At 40.6% G+C, this 13,059-nt stretch overlaps 1 protein-coding gene across 1 annotated transcript in view; it reads left to right on the top strand.

Annotated features, from left to right (window-relative positions):
• Positions 1–13,059, top strand: part of LOC119771629 (RNA polymerase II elongation factor ELL-like) — a 48,741-nt gene that overhangs the window by 28,668 nt on the left and 7,014 nt on the right. Inside the window, exons 5-7 of the mRNA XM_038267728.1 lie at positions 6,257–6,501; positions 9,962–10,086; positions 11,633–11,735. Coding sequence (XP_038123656.1) covers positions 6,257–6,501; positions 9,962–10,086; positions 11,633–11,735 — 473 coding nt within the window. The remainder of the gene's footprint in view (positions 1–6,256; positions 6,502–9,961; positions 10,087–11,632; positions 11,736–13,059) is intronic.

The raw sequence follows: 13,059 nt of genomic DNA, 5'->3' as shown, positions 1-13,059 counted from the left end.
AAGTGTAAGTGTATGGCTAAAGTCATTCCGTAAAAATTCAAAAAATATCCACTGGACTTGGTTTTCAAGATTTGAAGAGGTTTCGCCACCTCTCCAGGAAGCTTTCTCAATTCAAATGTCTGGATCCGCAGTGAGTTTGAGTCACATATAGACAACGCCTTGTATCGCTTGGAAACATGCAATAGAAACCGATGAATGGGTCGTTAGTTCCATCGTTAGCCTGTAATATCTGAAACTGTCTATGATTCTAGGGGTCGTCGTTAAAGGGGGGATTGTCATTAAGGGGGGGATTGTCTCCTGTAATACCTGAAACCTGTCTATGATGTTACTTCACTTTTCACATGCATACCTATAACAGAGGCAGTGGAAACAGTCAGGACACGTCTTGAACAAGATAGTGATTTAAACAACAGGACTAATTTCACTCCGGACCAGATCTGCACACTACTGGGCCTTTGTCTTTCCACAACCTATTTCAAATTCAGAGGTAATTTTTACAGACAGAAACATGGCTGCGCAATGGGATCTCCAGTGTCACCAATTGTAGCAAATCTTTACATGGAAGAAATGGAAAAGAGAGCTTTAGACACTTTCAATGGAATACCACCAAGCCACTGGTTTAGATACGTGGATGACACTTTCGTCAAAATCCAGCTAGAGGAAGTGGAAGCTTTCACCAAACACATCAACGCTGTTGACCGCAACATCAAATTCACCAGAGAGGATGCCAAGGACAACAAACTACCCTTTCTGGACTGCCTGGTGAGCATGGAAGGAGATGGAAGCCTAAACATTGAAGTTTATAGGAAACCTACTCACACAGACCAGTATCTTCTTTTTGACTCACACCACCCACTGGAACACAAACTCTCAGTCATCAGAACCTTACAACACCGGGCAGAACATGTCCCCACTAAAACAGATGGGAAGCAAAAAGAACAGAAACACATCAAAGATGCTCTCCGAAACTGTGGATATCCAAACTGGGCTTTTATCAAATCAGCAAGGAAATCCAAAAGACACGCAACAGAAGACAGCGATGGGGAAATTAAACGCAAAAACATCACAATCCCTTATGTTGCTGGAGTGTCTGAAAAGCTCAAGAGGATTTTCTCCAAACACAAGATCCCAGTACATTTCAAGCCAAACCAAACCCTTAAACAGAGGCTAGTGCATCCTAAAGATAAAACCCCCAGACCGAATATGAGCGGAGTGGTATATGCTGTTCAGTGCAGTGAGGAATGCTCTGATCTTTATATTGGAGAAACCAAACAACCTCTCCACAGACGCATGGCCCAACACATAAGAGCGGCCACCTCTGGACAAGACTCCGCAGTACACCTACACCTTGTGGACAAAGGACATTCTTTTGAGGACCAGAATGTCCACATTCTGGATAAAGAAAATAGGTGGTTTGAGAGGGGCGTGAAGGAAGCCATCTATGTTAAGAGAGAAAAACCAACTTTAAACAGAGGTGGTGGACTCAGATTCCAGCTTCCAAAAACATACAATTCAATCATAGACATGATCCCTTCCAGATATCACCAAACCCCCCACGACAGGTTTCAGGTATTACAGGAGACAATCCCCCCCTTAATGACAATCCCCCCTTTAACGACCGACCCCTAGAATCATAGACAGTTTCAGATATTACAGGCTAACGATGGAACTAACGACCCATTCATCGGTTTCTATTGCATGTTTCCAAGCGATACAAGGCGTTGTCTATATGAGACTCAAACTCACTGCGGATCCAGACATTTGAATTGAGAAAGCTTCCTGGAGAGGTGGCGAAACGTCTTCAAATCTTGAAAACCAAGTCCAGTGGATATTTTTGAATTTTTACGGAATGACTATGACCTGGATGACTGAGAACCTTCATCAGCATGTATGGCTAAAGGGATCACTTCAAACTACTCTCTGAGCTCTACTTTGAATCCCAGCACATTTTCCCATCTGCAGAACTCATAAAACACCAAATCTGCATCCTCATCAAGTACCCTACATTGTTTGTTTAACCTTTGAGCATCTGCACATGCTGTTATCATAAGATTACCATTTCTTCATGTATTGGGATTTTACCTGATACAGCAACAGAAAACAGAAGTGGAAAGAAATTTTATTTTTCATTCAATTTGCTTCATTTTTGTTTTAAAAAAAACATAAACAACTAAACATAAAAACAAGGATTCGTAATTCCTGAATGAAAGGTAGCAGAAAGTTGAAGAATCTTATCCGGACCCTTTACCTAAAAGCAAAACATAAATAATGAACTAAATGCAAAAAAAACCCCAATACAATTAGAATTAAAATAGCTATACATGACGGAAGAAAAAAAATAATGAAATTAAATATATACGGCATCTAAAACTCGCATTTTACTTGAAGTTTATTTTCTTAGTAAAATGGGGTTGAGACCAGAAAATAAAAAATAAAACATGTTTTCAGCTTTCTTTAATCTTGGTCACCTAAATACAATTTAATGCATGATAGCTCACCTAATTATTAAGTAGTCCAGTTTTTAATCATTTTATATTAGTGGAAAAGCAGCAGTTCTGGGTTCTCTAGGTTGATTATAGAACACGAGCGAATGAAGAGCTTTGACTGATCCAGGGAGAAGGTTTGTCCACCTTTAGAGGAACAGATATAGGCTTGTGGTAACTGCAGAAATCTTCTGCTTAGGTGGAGGAATCTCCTGAGTTGTAGACTTAAATCAGACAAATAACAAAATGTGACAGCTAAATTATTTTTGAAATTAAGCCATTACATTTTTTTTTTTTTTTTTTTTACACAAGGCATATAGACGACATGGGAAACAGGTGGAGGTGATCTGGTCAGGTGATGATATTGTCCATTACCCTGAACAAAAGACCTCCCCTGTTAAACATGGTGGTGGCATAATCATGATGTGGGGATATGAGAGAAGATGGATGGATAAAATAATAGAGTAAATCTGGAAGATAAGCGAGTTAAGGAAACATAAAACTGGTAAAATAAATTCAGTCCACATATAGAGAAACACCAACTCTAAGATACCAGCAGAACTGCAAGAGGCTTTAAATCAGGGATGCCCATCCCAGTCCTCGAGAGCTACCATCATGTAAAATTTTAGAGGCATTTCTTCTCCAAACATCCGAATCAAATTAGTGGCACGTTATCAGTCCTAAGCTGAGCTGAATCAAACGCTAAGGGAAGTCGTCTGTTACCGTACATTCAGACCCGACGCAATCGAAGCAAAAAAAAGCTTCTGCTGCTTCATATATGTTGCTTGTACACATTAAGGTCAGAGCCGCCTCAGGAGCATCTTTAAAGTTCCTGAAGTGCCTCCAGTTAACTGTCTCCAGATGCGTCTGATGCTTCTGCTGCTCCTGTGTTCAATGGCAGAAAGCGGCTTTGCTCTATTTGCTGTGATCAGTGGGTAAAAAGTAGTTTTAATATATTTTTAAGTGAGAAAGTCCAGCTGAAAACATCATCTGTGCAGTCAGTTCATCAAGATTATGATCCTGCCTTCAAATATTATTTCGCTGTGGGACCAGCACAAAACCCCCATACACCAGCGGTGCTCTGGCACTGGAAAACCCCTTCATTTGCCTCTGGCCAAGTCGCCTTTGAGTTTTTCGCTATGTACGTAATCAATAAACTGTTTCAGAGGAGTGATCGTAGTGATCTGCATCAGCATTGCTGTGTCTGTCTCCCTGCCGGCTCCAAGATCAGCTTCTCTGATTGGTTGATGTGGCGCGTCGAGCAGCAAACAGTTACATTTTTCCTCATGAGGCGCTGCTCCTGCTGCTTGAAACGCGCTGCAGGACATTTTGCTGCACCTTATCAACCATTAGATGTAAACCAGCTGCTTCTGCAGCGTGCGGCCTGAAGGTAGCATTAGATCCTGGTGTTTTGGGGAAGAGATGCATCTAAAAGTTGCTTGATGGTAGCTCTTAAAAGGCTACCATCATGGACTAGGGTACTCCTGCTTTAGATCAATTAGAATATGTGGCAGGAGATGTGTACTTCCAGGGATACTCACTATCTTTTTCTATTCAAAGAAGAATTTGACAAGCATTAACCTTTGATTTTATGCAAAGCCAAAGTAGGCATATTCCACACCTGCTGCTGTGACTACATGGAAAGGTTTCTAAAGTCAATACAAGCGAAGGAAGTTGTTTGTGAAACCATACCCAGAGGTTACAAGCCCTAGTCCTGTTTTTATATATATATACAGTGGGGCAAAAAAGTATTTAGTCAGCCACCAATAGTGCAAGTTCTCCCAGTTAAAAAGATGAGAGAGGCCGGTAATTTTCATCATAGATATACCTCAACTATGACAAAATGAGAAAAAAAAATCCAGAAAATCACATTGTCTGATTTTTAAAGAATTTATTTGCAAAATATGGTGGAAAATAAGTATTTTGTCAATAACAAAAGTTCATCTCAATACTTTGTTATATACCCTTTGTTGGCAATGACAGAGATCAAACGTTTTCTGTAAGTCTTCACAAGGTTTTTACACACTGTTGCTGGTATTTTGGCCCATTCCTCCATGCAGATATCCTCTAGAGCAGTGATGTTCTGGGGCTGTCGCTGGGCAACACGGACTTTCAACTCCCTCCAAAGATTTTCTATAGGGTTGAGATCTGGAGACTGGCTAGGCAACTCCAGGACCTTGAAATGCTTCTTACGAAGCCACTCCTTCGTTACCCGGGCGGTGTGTTTGGGATCATTGTCATGCTGAAAGACCCAGCCACGTTTCATCTTCAATACATACGCTGATGGAAGGAGGTTTTCACTCAAAATTTTACGATACATGGCCCCATTCATTCTTTCCTTCGCACGGATCAGTCGTCCTGGTCCCTTAGCAGAAAAACAGCCCCAAAGCATGATGTTTCCACCCCCATGCTTCACTGTAGGTATGGTGTTCTTTGGATGCAACTCAGCATTCTCTCTCCTCCAAACACGACGAGTAGAGTTTTTACCAAAAAGTTATATTTTGGTTTCATCTGACCATATGATATTCTCCCAGTCATCGTCTGGATCATCCAAATGCTCTCTAGCAAACTTGAGACGGGCCTTGACATGTACTGGCTTAAGCAGGGGGACACGTCTGGCACTGCAGGATTTGAGTCCCTGGCGGCGTAGTGCGTTACTGATGGTAGCCTTTGTTACTTTGGTCCCAGCTCTCTGCAGGTCATTCACTAGGTCCCCCCGTGTGGTTCTGGGATTTTTACTCACCGTTCTTGTGATCATTTTGACCCCACGGGGTGAGATCTTGCGTGGAGCCCCAGATCGAGGAAGATTATCAGTGGTCTTGTATGTTTTCCATTTTCTAATAATTGATCCCACAGTTGATTTCTTCACACCAAGCTGTTTACCTATTGCAGATTCAGACTTCCCAGCCTGGTGCAGGTCTATAATTTTGTTTTGGGTGTCCTTTGACAGCTCTCTAGTTTTGGCCATGGTGGAGTTTAGAGTGTGACTGTTTGAGGTTGTGGACAGGTGTCTTTTATACTGATAATGGGTTCAAACAGGTGCCATTAATGAAGGTAACGAGTAGAGGACAGAGGAGCCTCTTACAGAAGAAGTTACAGGTCTGTGAGAGCCAGGAATCTTGCTTGTTTGTAACTGACCAAATACTTATTTTCCACCATATTTTGCAAATAAATTCTTTAAAAATCAGACAATGTGATTTTCTGGATTTTTTTTTCTCATTTTGTCTCTCATAGTTGAGGTATATCTATGATGAAAATTACCGGCCTCTCTCATCTTTTTGAGTGGGAGAACTTGCACTATTGGTGGCTGACTAAATACTTTTTTGCCCCACTGTATATATATATACTGTATATAACTCACTCCAAAATATGAGGCAGAAAAGTTTGGAAACATAATAACATGCAAAGTGTAATCAATATTCGTAAGCCGGCATTCAGTGGTTGAACAGAAACCTCTCTTTTCCTCAGCCTCCCCCCCGCTCTGACCTTTAAAGCTCAGATTAACCCACAGCAGGATTAGCAAAGAGAGAAGATAGCCTTCACGGCTCAAACGTTCTCAGTCTACTTGATGAAGTAAGGCAAGGAAAAATCTATTATATGTTTACGTCGTTAGAAAAAAAAAACCCCACCAAACATTTAATTGTATCTACGTTGATGTGTCCATTATCTTATCTCTATAGTCTCTATGTATAGAAATCGTAACACTTTCATAACTCCGTTTCACCATAAATGGTTTTTTCATAAAAATGTTTTCTCATTATCTGTTTGTTCAGGTAAAAGTTTCAAGTTCCAAAAGAAACCCGCTCCCCCAGCTGCTCCTGACAGTAGCTTCTACAAGCAGTCAGCCAACAGTCGGAGGAACAGCAGCATACCTGCCGCCATCCAGAAGCCCCTGAAGGAACGCATCATCCACCTGCTGGCCCTTAAGCCTTACAGGAAGCCAGAGCTTCTCCTGTGGCTGGAAAGGGAGCGAGCCGGAGCAAAGGACAAGGCTGAGCTTGGTGCTGTGCTTGAGGAGGTAAAAACACATCCTGTGAAAACTATTAATACCCCTTGAACATTTTCACTGGACTTTTTAGGTAATAAAACAAAACTGGCATACACATACAATCCTGTTTCCCTATCCTTGTGAGGACTTTTATTGACTTTCATTCATTTCTAACCCATTTCTGCATCCTAACTGTGACCGTTACCCTAAACCAAACCATTACAAGTTCATGCCTAACTCTGATCAAAACTAGATACCTACTCTGTCCTAACCCTAAAAGAGCAATGGTACCCATGGGTACCAGACACTGGTCCCCACAAGGAGCAGTCGGTCCCTGCAATGTCCTTTTTTTCCAGAAATTGTGACCCACAATGTAGCAAATGCACACAAAGATACACTCTTTGTTTTTAACTGCAATCATAACTGTTAATGTCTACTTCTACAATCTTTGAGGACCTCAAGACAAGTTTTTCTAAAGTCATAGGGAATTCATATTTAAATGTCATATCATTCTGGCTTAAACATTTATATAAATGTACTCTTTATCAGACGATATTATTCCAAAAGTTAAAAATGTCTATTTAAAGAAACAACTCCTGTCTTAAAATGAGCAGGGTTTTTTTTTTCTTCGTTATCTTATGCAGGGCAGTTAGTTAGCTTGTACACCTAAATTCGGCCAATCATTAATCAACGGCCATCTGTCAATCAAATTTTTTCGGTCAAAGCATCTTGATTCATATGTCGCAGCTAATATAGGCAACAATTGAAATAAGAATCATTATTTCCTTTCCCATTGAGTTCCGTCCCAGTGTTCACGGGGATGGACGTCTGTGTCTTCAGCAGGCGTAGAGCTAACAGAACAGGCAGCTTTGCGAGGCAAGGGCTCAAACATGTAAGGCTGTAAGCCTTCTACACCAAACCAAGCTTCTGCCACCCTGGCGTCCTCTTCCACAACATCTTCGTCCCCGCTTTCATCCTCTAAATAAAAAATGTATGACGTAGGAGACTCATCCATGACCTCCGACACAAAACTGTCCTCCTCTTGCATGTTTCCTCTATCCATAGCGTTACTTGACAGTGTCGTTGCTAAGTGCGACTTGGTCCTGATGTAATTTCCCATGGGGAACAAACTAGCACTAAGTTTAGCAAGATGCTTCCGACAATCCGGCTACAACCAAACTTACCTTCTGCCTCAATAATCCAGCCCCCTTGATAAATGACCAATCATATTTACTTTATTCACTGGTGTAAAGTCGGGCACCACTCTGGAGAATTTGGAGATGCAACGTTTGGAACAACGACTGCGACTTTAACAAGTCCCCTTTAAAATGTTCACACACATTTCCATTTGAATTAGGTGTGGGACTTTGACTAGGACAATCTAATGCAAATCATTTCCTTTAAAACATTCCATTATGGCTCTTACTGTCCAGGATTGGGGTCAGTCCGATCCCGGAAGAGCCCCCGAACAAGTCCCCAAACCTCAATGGGGGATGTGCAGTGTTAATTTTCTGCAACACTTGTTTCCATTCTTCTAAATGTTTTCAACGTCACCTTATGACAAAATGCGTGAACCAAATTTTCTATTGTTACCTTTAGGTAACTGCTTTCTTCTTGCCACTTTCCTATGAAGTCCAAATTTATAGAATCTATAATGAATGTAGGAACGTTCTACCATCCTCCAGAGATAACAGGCCCTTTTGGTTGCTTCTCATTGGTCTCTTGATTGGCTATTGCTCTCCTAAACAAGCCTGTTAATATATGGACAACCATGTGTAGTGTTTGCATTTGTGCTATTGTTTTTTTTATTACCTCTGACTGTTTTTAAACTATATGTGTAGGTGCTGTAGGAAATACCCGATTTTATGTATATACACAATTTCAAATTTTTTTTTCATTGTTATCAAAGCAGGAAGACGCTGTTTTAATAAAGTTGGAGACAGTTCACTACAGCCACAAGCAGAGTTATTACATCCTTTTAATCACATTACAAGACATGGCAGAAAATTGATGAGAAACAGATGTGGGGAGGTAAAAAGAAAACAACTTTGACAGTACTCTCCTTACAGGAACCAGGCAGGAAAAACAACAGCATGTATCTTATACGAAACAAGATAACAGTTGTGAAGGAATCCTTCATACAAGATACAAGGCCACAGATTAGAAGCTGAAGGTTCTTACGGGTTCCTACAGGTTCTTCTGCTCATTAAAAGGAATATATGGTTATGTACAAAATATCCCAACACAATTTGTTGCCATTTTAAAGACCCGTGATCTCTTTCTTTCAAGTCCAGTAAAATCAAGTCCAGTATAAGAGTTTGTGGTTGGAAAATAATCATAAATACTCCTGCAAGGCACTGTAGACTTATGTGACGTCCATGTTGCTAAAGAAAGCCTTCATTGAGGCTTGTCTGTACACTTATCCATTGTAAATGTAGTTTTGGACCTGTCCCTAACATGGAAACATAAATCTACCTTCATATTAATCTGTATCTTGATGTGAAAATAGTTTCTTGGCACCAAAGACAGCCTAAACATGGTGTACAAACCTTTAAAAAATTGCCTCTAACAGCATTCATTTAAAGCAATTAGGAATATTTCACACTTTCCATTTGAAACGCCACACTGACAACCTTCCTGGATGCTAAAATGCGTGTAACCATGGCGCTGCAAATTATAAACCAGCATCACATCTAGCAGACCTCTTTGTGTTTGTGGTTAATGTAGGTCATGTGTAATTTTTTTTTTTTTTTTTTTTACCGATCACAACTGTTTGTGTGTTCTTCTCAGCCTATCAATATGTGCACTCAAGGGGGTGGTTGTATAGGTTGTTGTGTCTAATTAGGTCAGTGCTGTAATTGCCTCTTCAGAGATGCTGTTTGCTGTTGGGCTGTCCGCCGTGTCAGCAGGCATTACAATGATGGATGTCCTCAGAGAAAAGCGGCCCGATAGGATGAGGCTATCACTGACAGGGAAAGTGTTCGGCTCTCAGGTGGCAACAAAAGCTTAGGATTAGTTTAGCTTTTTAGCAGATAAAAAATATGATAAATTAGAAAATATAAATAGATTATGAATCCTCAGTTCCTATTCGGCCTACATGGAGACTGTTTTGAATTTTTTTTTTTAAGTTATGCCGAATATCTAAGGTTTTTCATGCCGATAAATTTAGTTTTATAAATATACATCTGAAAAGTAGGAGTTTATATTTGCATTTGGAGCCAAAGGCAAGAGGCTCCTCTAAAAACAAAACCTTTATAAAAAAAAATGGTGTACACTGCTTCTTCTTTTCTAAATATAAGACTTGAGTTGCTGAAGAATAAGGTCTCTCTTATATGAAATGTGCTTGTGTCACTAAATCTTGCCTAATTTCTCACACAGCTGCTGTTACGGACACTATAAGGCATTTAGTTATATCCTCCAACATGAATACAGGATGTTTTCGTTTGATCCACTTTGCTCCTTTCATGGACGGAGGCTTCCCTTGTTTTAGGTAGCTAAGGTGAACCCTAAAGACAGCAGCTACTTCCTGAAGGAGGATTTCTACAAACATGTGCAGAGGGACTGGCCAGGCTATAGCGAGGAGGAGAAGCAGCTGATCTGCAGGCTTCTATCCAGGTGAGTAAGGCGTAGGGGCCTCGTACAAGCATTTCTAGTCGGACAGGATGCTCCATATTTTTAACTAATGGAATATATGCTTAATATAACTGCATTTATGGTGAATATCACCATTTTCTGCAGAAGTTTACGTTAAACTCTCTGCAGTTCTGTTGCATGTGTAGTGTTGCATTTTTCCATGGAATGACTTAATTTACAGTCAATGTTATGACACAGAGACTTTCAGCCTTAAGGGCTGGTTATACTCCTGCAGCAGTGTGTCGCAGTTAAGCCTGGTTTATACTCAGAAACCAGGTAGTCTGCATGAGTGTCGCAGTGAATCCAAATGTGCCCCCGCCCCTTCCGCTGACACTCTGCTGCACCTCTCCATATTGTAGGTGACTGCAGACAGTGCCGCAGACAGGAGGCCTCTGATTGGTCAAATCTACATCTGCTCTACACTATGAGTATTTCCTTGGTACCTTGCCGGCTTGTTTTGTTTGTATGAACGCCATTGTAGAAAACGACTCATGAAGTTGGACCAGCTAGGAGAGTGAGGTGTTCTAGAACGCTGGGACCCTATTTCTACCTGGATCCCCGCTCTTTTTGGTCCCCATGTCCCGCCGTTTTCACACAAACTTGCTCCCACTCCCTCACTGCCTCGGCCTATCTAGACCAACAGCTAGTTCTTGATTGACCCTTTTGCGTTGAGGCGTGGAATAACATAGTACAGACCACACTTCAATACTGAGCATAAATCAAAAATATCTGCAACAAGCTCACTGTGACCCACTGCTATGGGAGGATAACCAGCCCTTTAGCTTGTCGCAGGTATGACAAACTAGGTTGCAGGTGCTTTGTTATTCCATGCCACAACACAAGAGGGACGGTCACAAAATAGTTACGATTGTGGGTGTCTGTGTGTCGGTTTGACGAGCTTGTTCCCTGTCTACATCACCTCATCCAATGCCGGACGAAGCACAGTTCTCCCGTGAGTGTTCCTGAAAGACTGGCCATGGCGCTGCGTGTTTTGGTGTGCAAACCAACAGATTGTCACACAGAGCTTCAAACTAGCATCTTGTACGGTGACTGGGATTGTGTCTGAGGTGTGCCAGGCGTTGTGGCTGGCACTACAGCTGGAGTTTCTGCCATTAGGCACCAAACAGGGAATACTCAGAGAGTGGAGTGGATGTAGAATTGACCAATCAGAGGCCTCCTTTCCCTCCTACCTGCGACACTAAAGGTGGCACTGTGTGCGGTCACCTCAGTTTTGGGGAGGGGGGCATATCTGCGTTAACTGTGACACACACGCAGATAACCTGGTTTCTGAGCATAAACCAGGCTTTACTATGAGTGTTGGACTGGTACTAACCGTCTCCTTCTCTCAGCTTCACTCATTTTTATGCTGCCTAATCATCACTACATCGTCCACAGCTGTCCCACAGTCTGATTCATACTCTTCTCTAAATCCATGACCCCTTTGGGTATTCCCCTTTCAGTTTGGCATTTGTTTGTGTTCCACAGACTCTGGGTTTATTTATCCCGTCTCTCACTGTGTGTTTAACAGGAAACTTCAGCCTCACATCAGCAATAAATCAAGAAACATTCAAGCACACTTGTCAATACCTGCAACCCCTGAGGATCCAAGTGCAGCGAAAAACCCAGCTGTGGTAAGTTAAGGTTTTCTAAATAACCTTAACTGCAAAAAAGATCTAGAAATAAGTCAACATGTCTAAAATCAAGTGTATTTACCCTTAATCTGAGTAGGTAAATAAGATGATTTGCCAATGAAACAAGTATTTGTACTCTTAAAAAAAGAGATATTATGGGATTGAAATAACACAATGCACTTGTTTTTTCTTATTTTAAATGTAAATTATCTTGTTGCATTTGCAAAGTGTCTTATCTCCTTAATTCAAGAAAAAATGCATTTATTTTAAGAACAAATTACTTAGTGTTAGTAGGATTTAGAAATGTATATTTATTAGAGAAGTGTAGGTTAGTAAACTACTAGTGGTTGGAATGCATTTCTCTTTATAAGTTTAAAGACAAAAAGACATGTTCATAAATAGCTGTTCTCCAGTCAGGCGTGGATTTGATCCCATTCTACCCAATAGTCGACACCTGAGACAGGAGCTGCCTTTACAGTAGGAATTAGTAATTACCATTTTGGCCAACCTTAAAGCGATTGCTCATTGCATGCGAAGGAACTGATTCATTGTTTAGGATTATTTTTTGGTTTCACACCTGTTTTCCAAATGCAAACTTCACAAAGGTCTTTTCATACCCTCCCCCTGGGATGTTTTCCTGCTCTTTCTGTCATCATTCTTTCTGCTGTCTTTTAAAAACATGACTTCACAAGGGTAACAGTCAGGAGCTATTACACAATAAAAGCATGCTTATAGAGCTACAGTAATACATTTAAAACTGGTATTTCACTGTTCTTCTTTTCTTTTCTAATTGTTTGAAGCCGAAATAAAACAATAAATTTGGTTATCTGCAGTCTAACATGAAGCTTTCATAACTTCTTATCTGCACCAACTAGAGATCAACCCATACAGTTTTTTTTTTAAGGCCATTCCATATACTGGTTATTTTTGACATCAGTCTTAGCGATCCCTAATTTTTGCTGTAGTGTCATTTTCTGCAAATTCTTAAAATTGAAATGCTTTTTCTTCCTCCGTTCCTGTGGTTTAAAATGACTCAACAGTAACAACTGTTACACATGTCTCAGTTTAAGGAAAAAAACAAATGTATGCACGTATTGACCAATACAAGAAAAGACACAATTGGCACAGAATATCAAAATATCATTCTACCTCTAGCACCAAGAGTATTCAATACTATGGAGGTTTAGAAACCTCTGCATCTTCCATTTAGCATCCTAAATTCATTTTCAAGTACAAATATAAATAATCTTTATATTTTCTGCAGATAATCTCCTTAAAATTCAACAAAGTTCAACAAAGCTACATTCTCGCATAAGAATATCCA

The sequence above is a fragment of the Cyprinodon tularosa genome, unplaced genomic scaffold (genome assembly GCF_016077235.1).
Source record: "Cyprinodon tularosa strain WSP-4 unplaced genomic scaffold, ASM1607723v1 ctg682, whole genome shotgun sequence".
In the NCBI taxonomy this organism is placed as follows: domain Eukaryota; kingdom Metazoa; phylum Chordata; class Actinopteri; order Cyprinodontiformes; family Cyprinodontidae; genus Cyprinodon; species Cyprinodon tularosa.
This window is presented reverse-complemented; position numbering and strand designations above follow the sequence as displayed.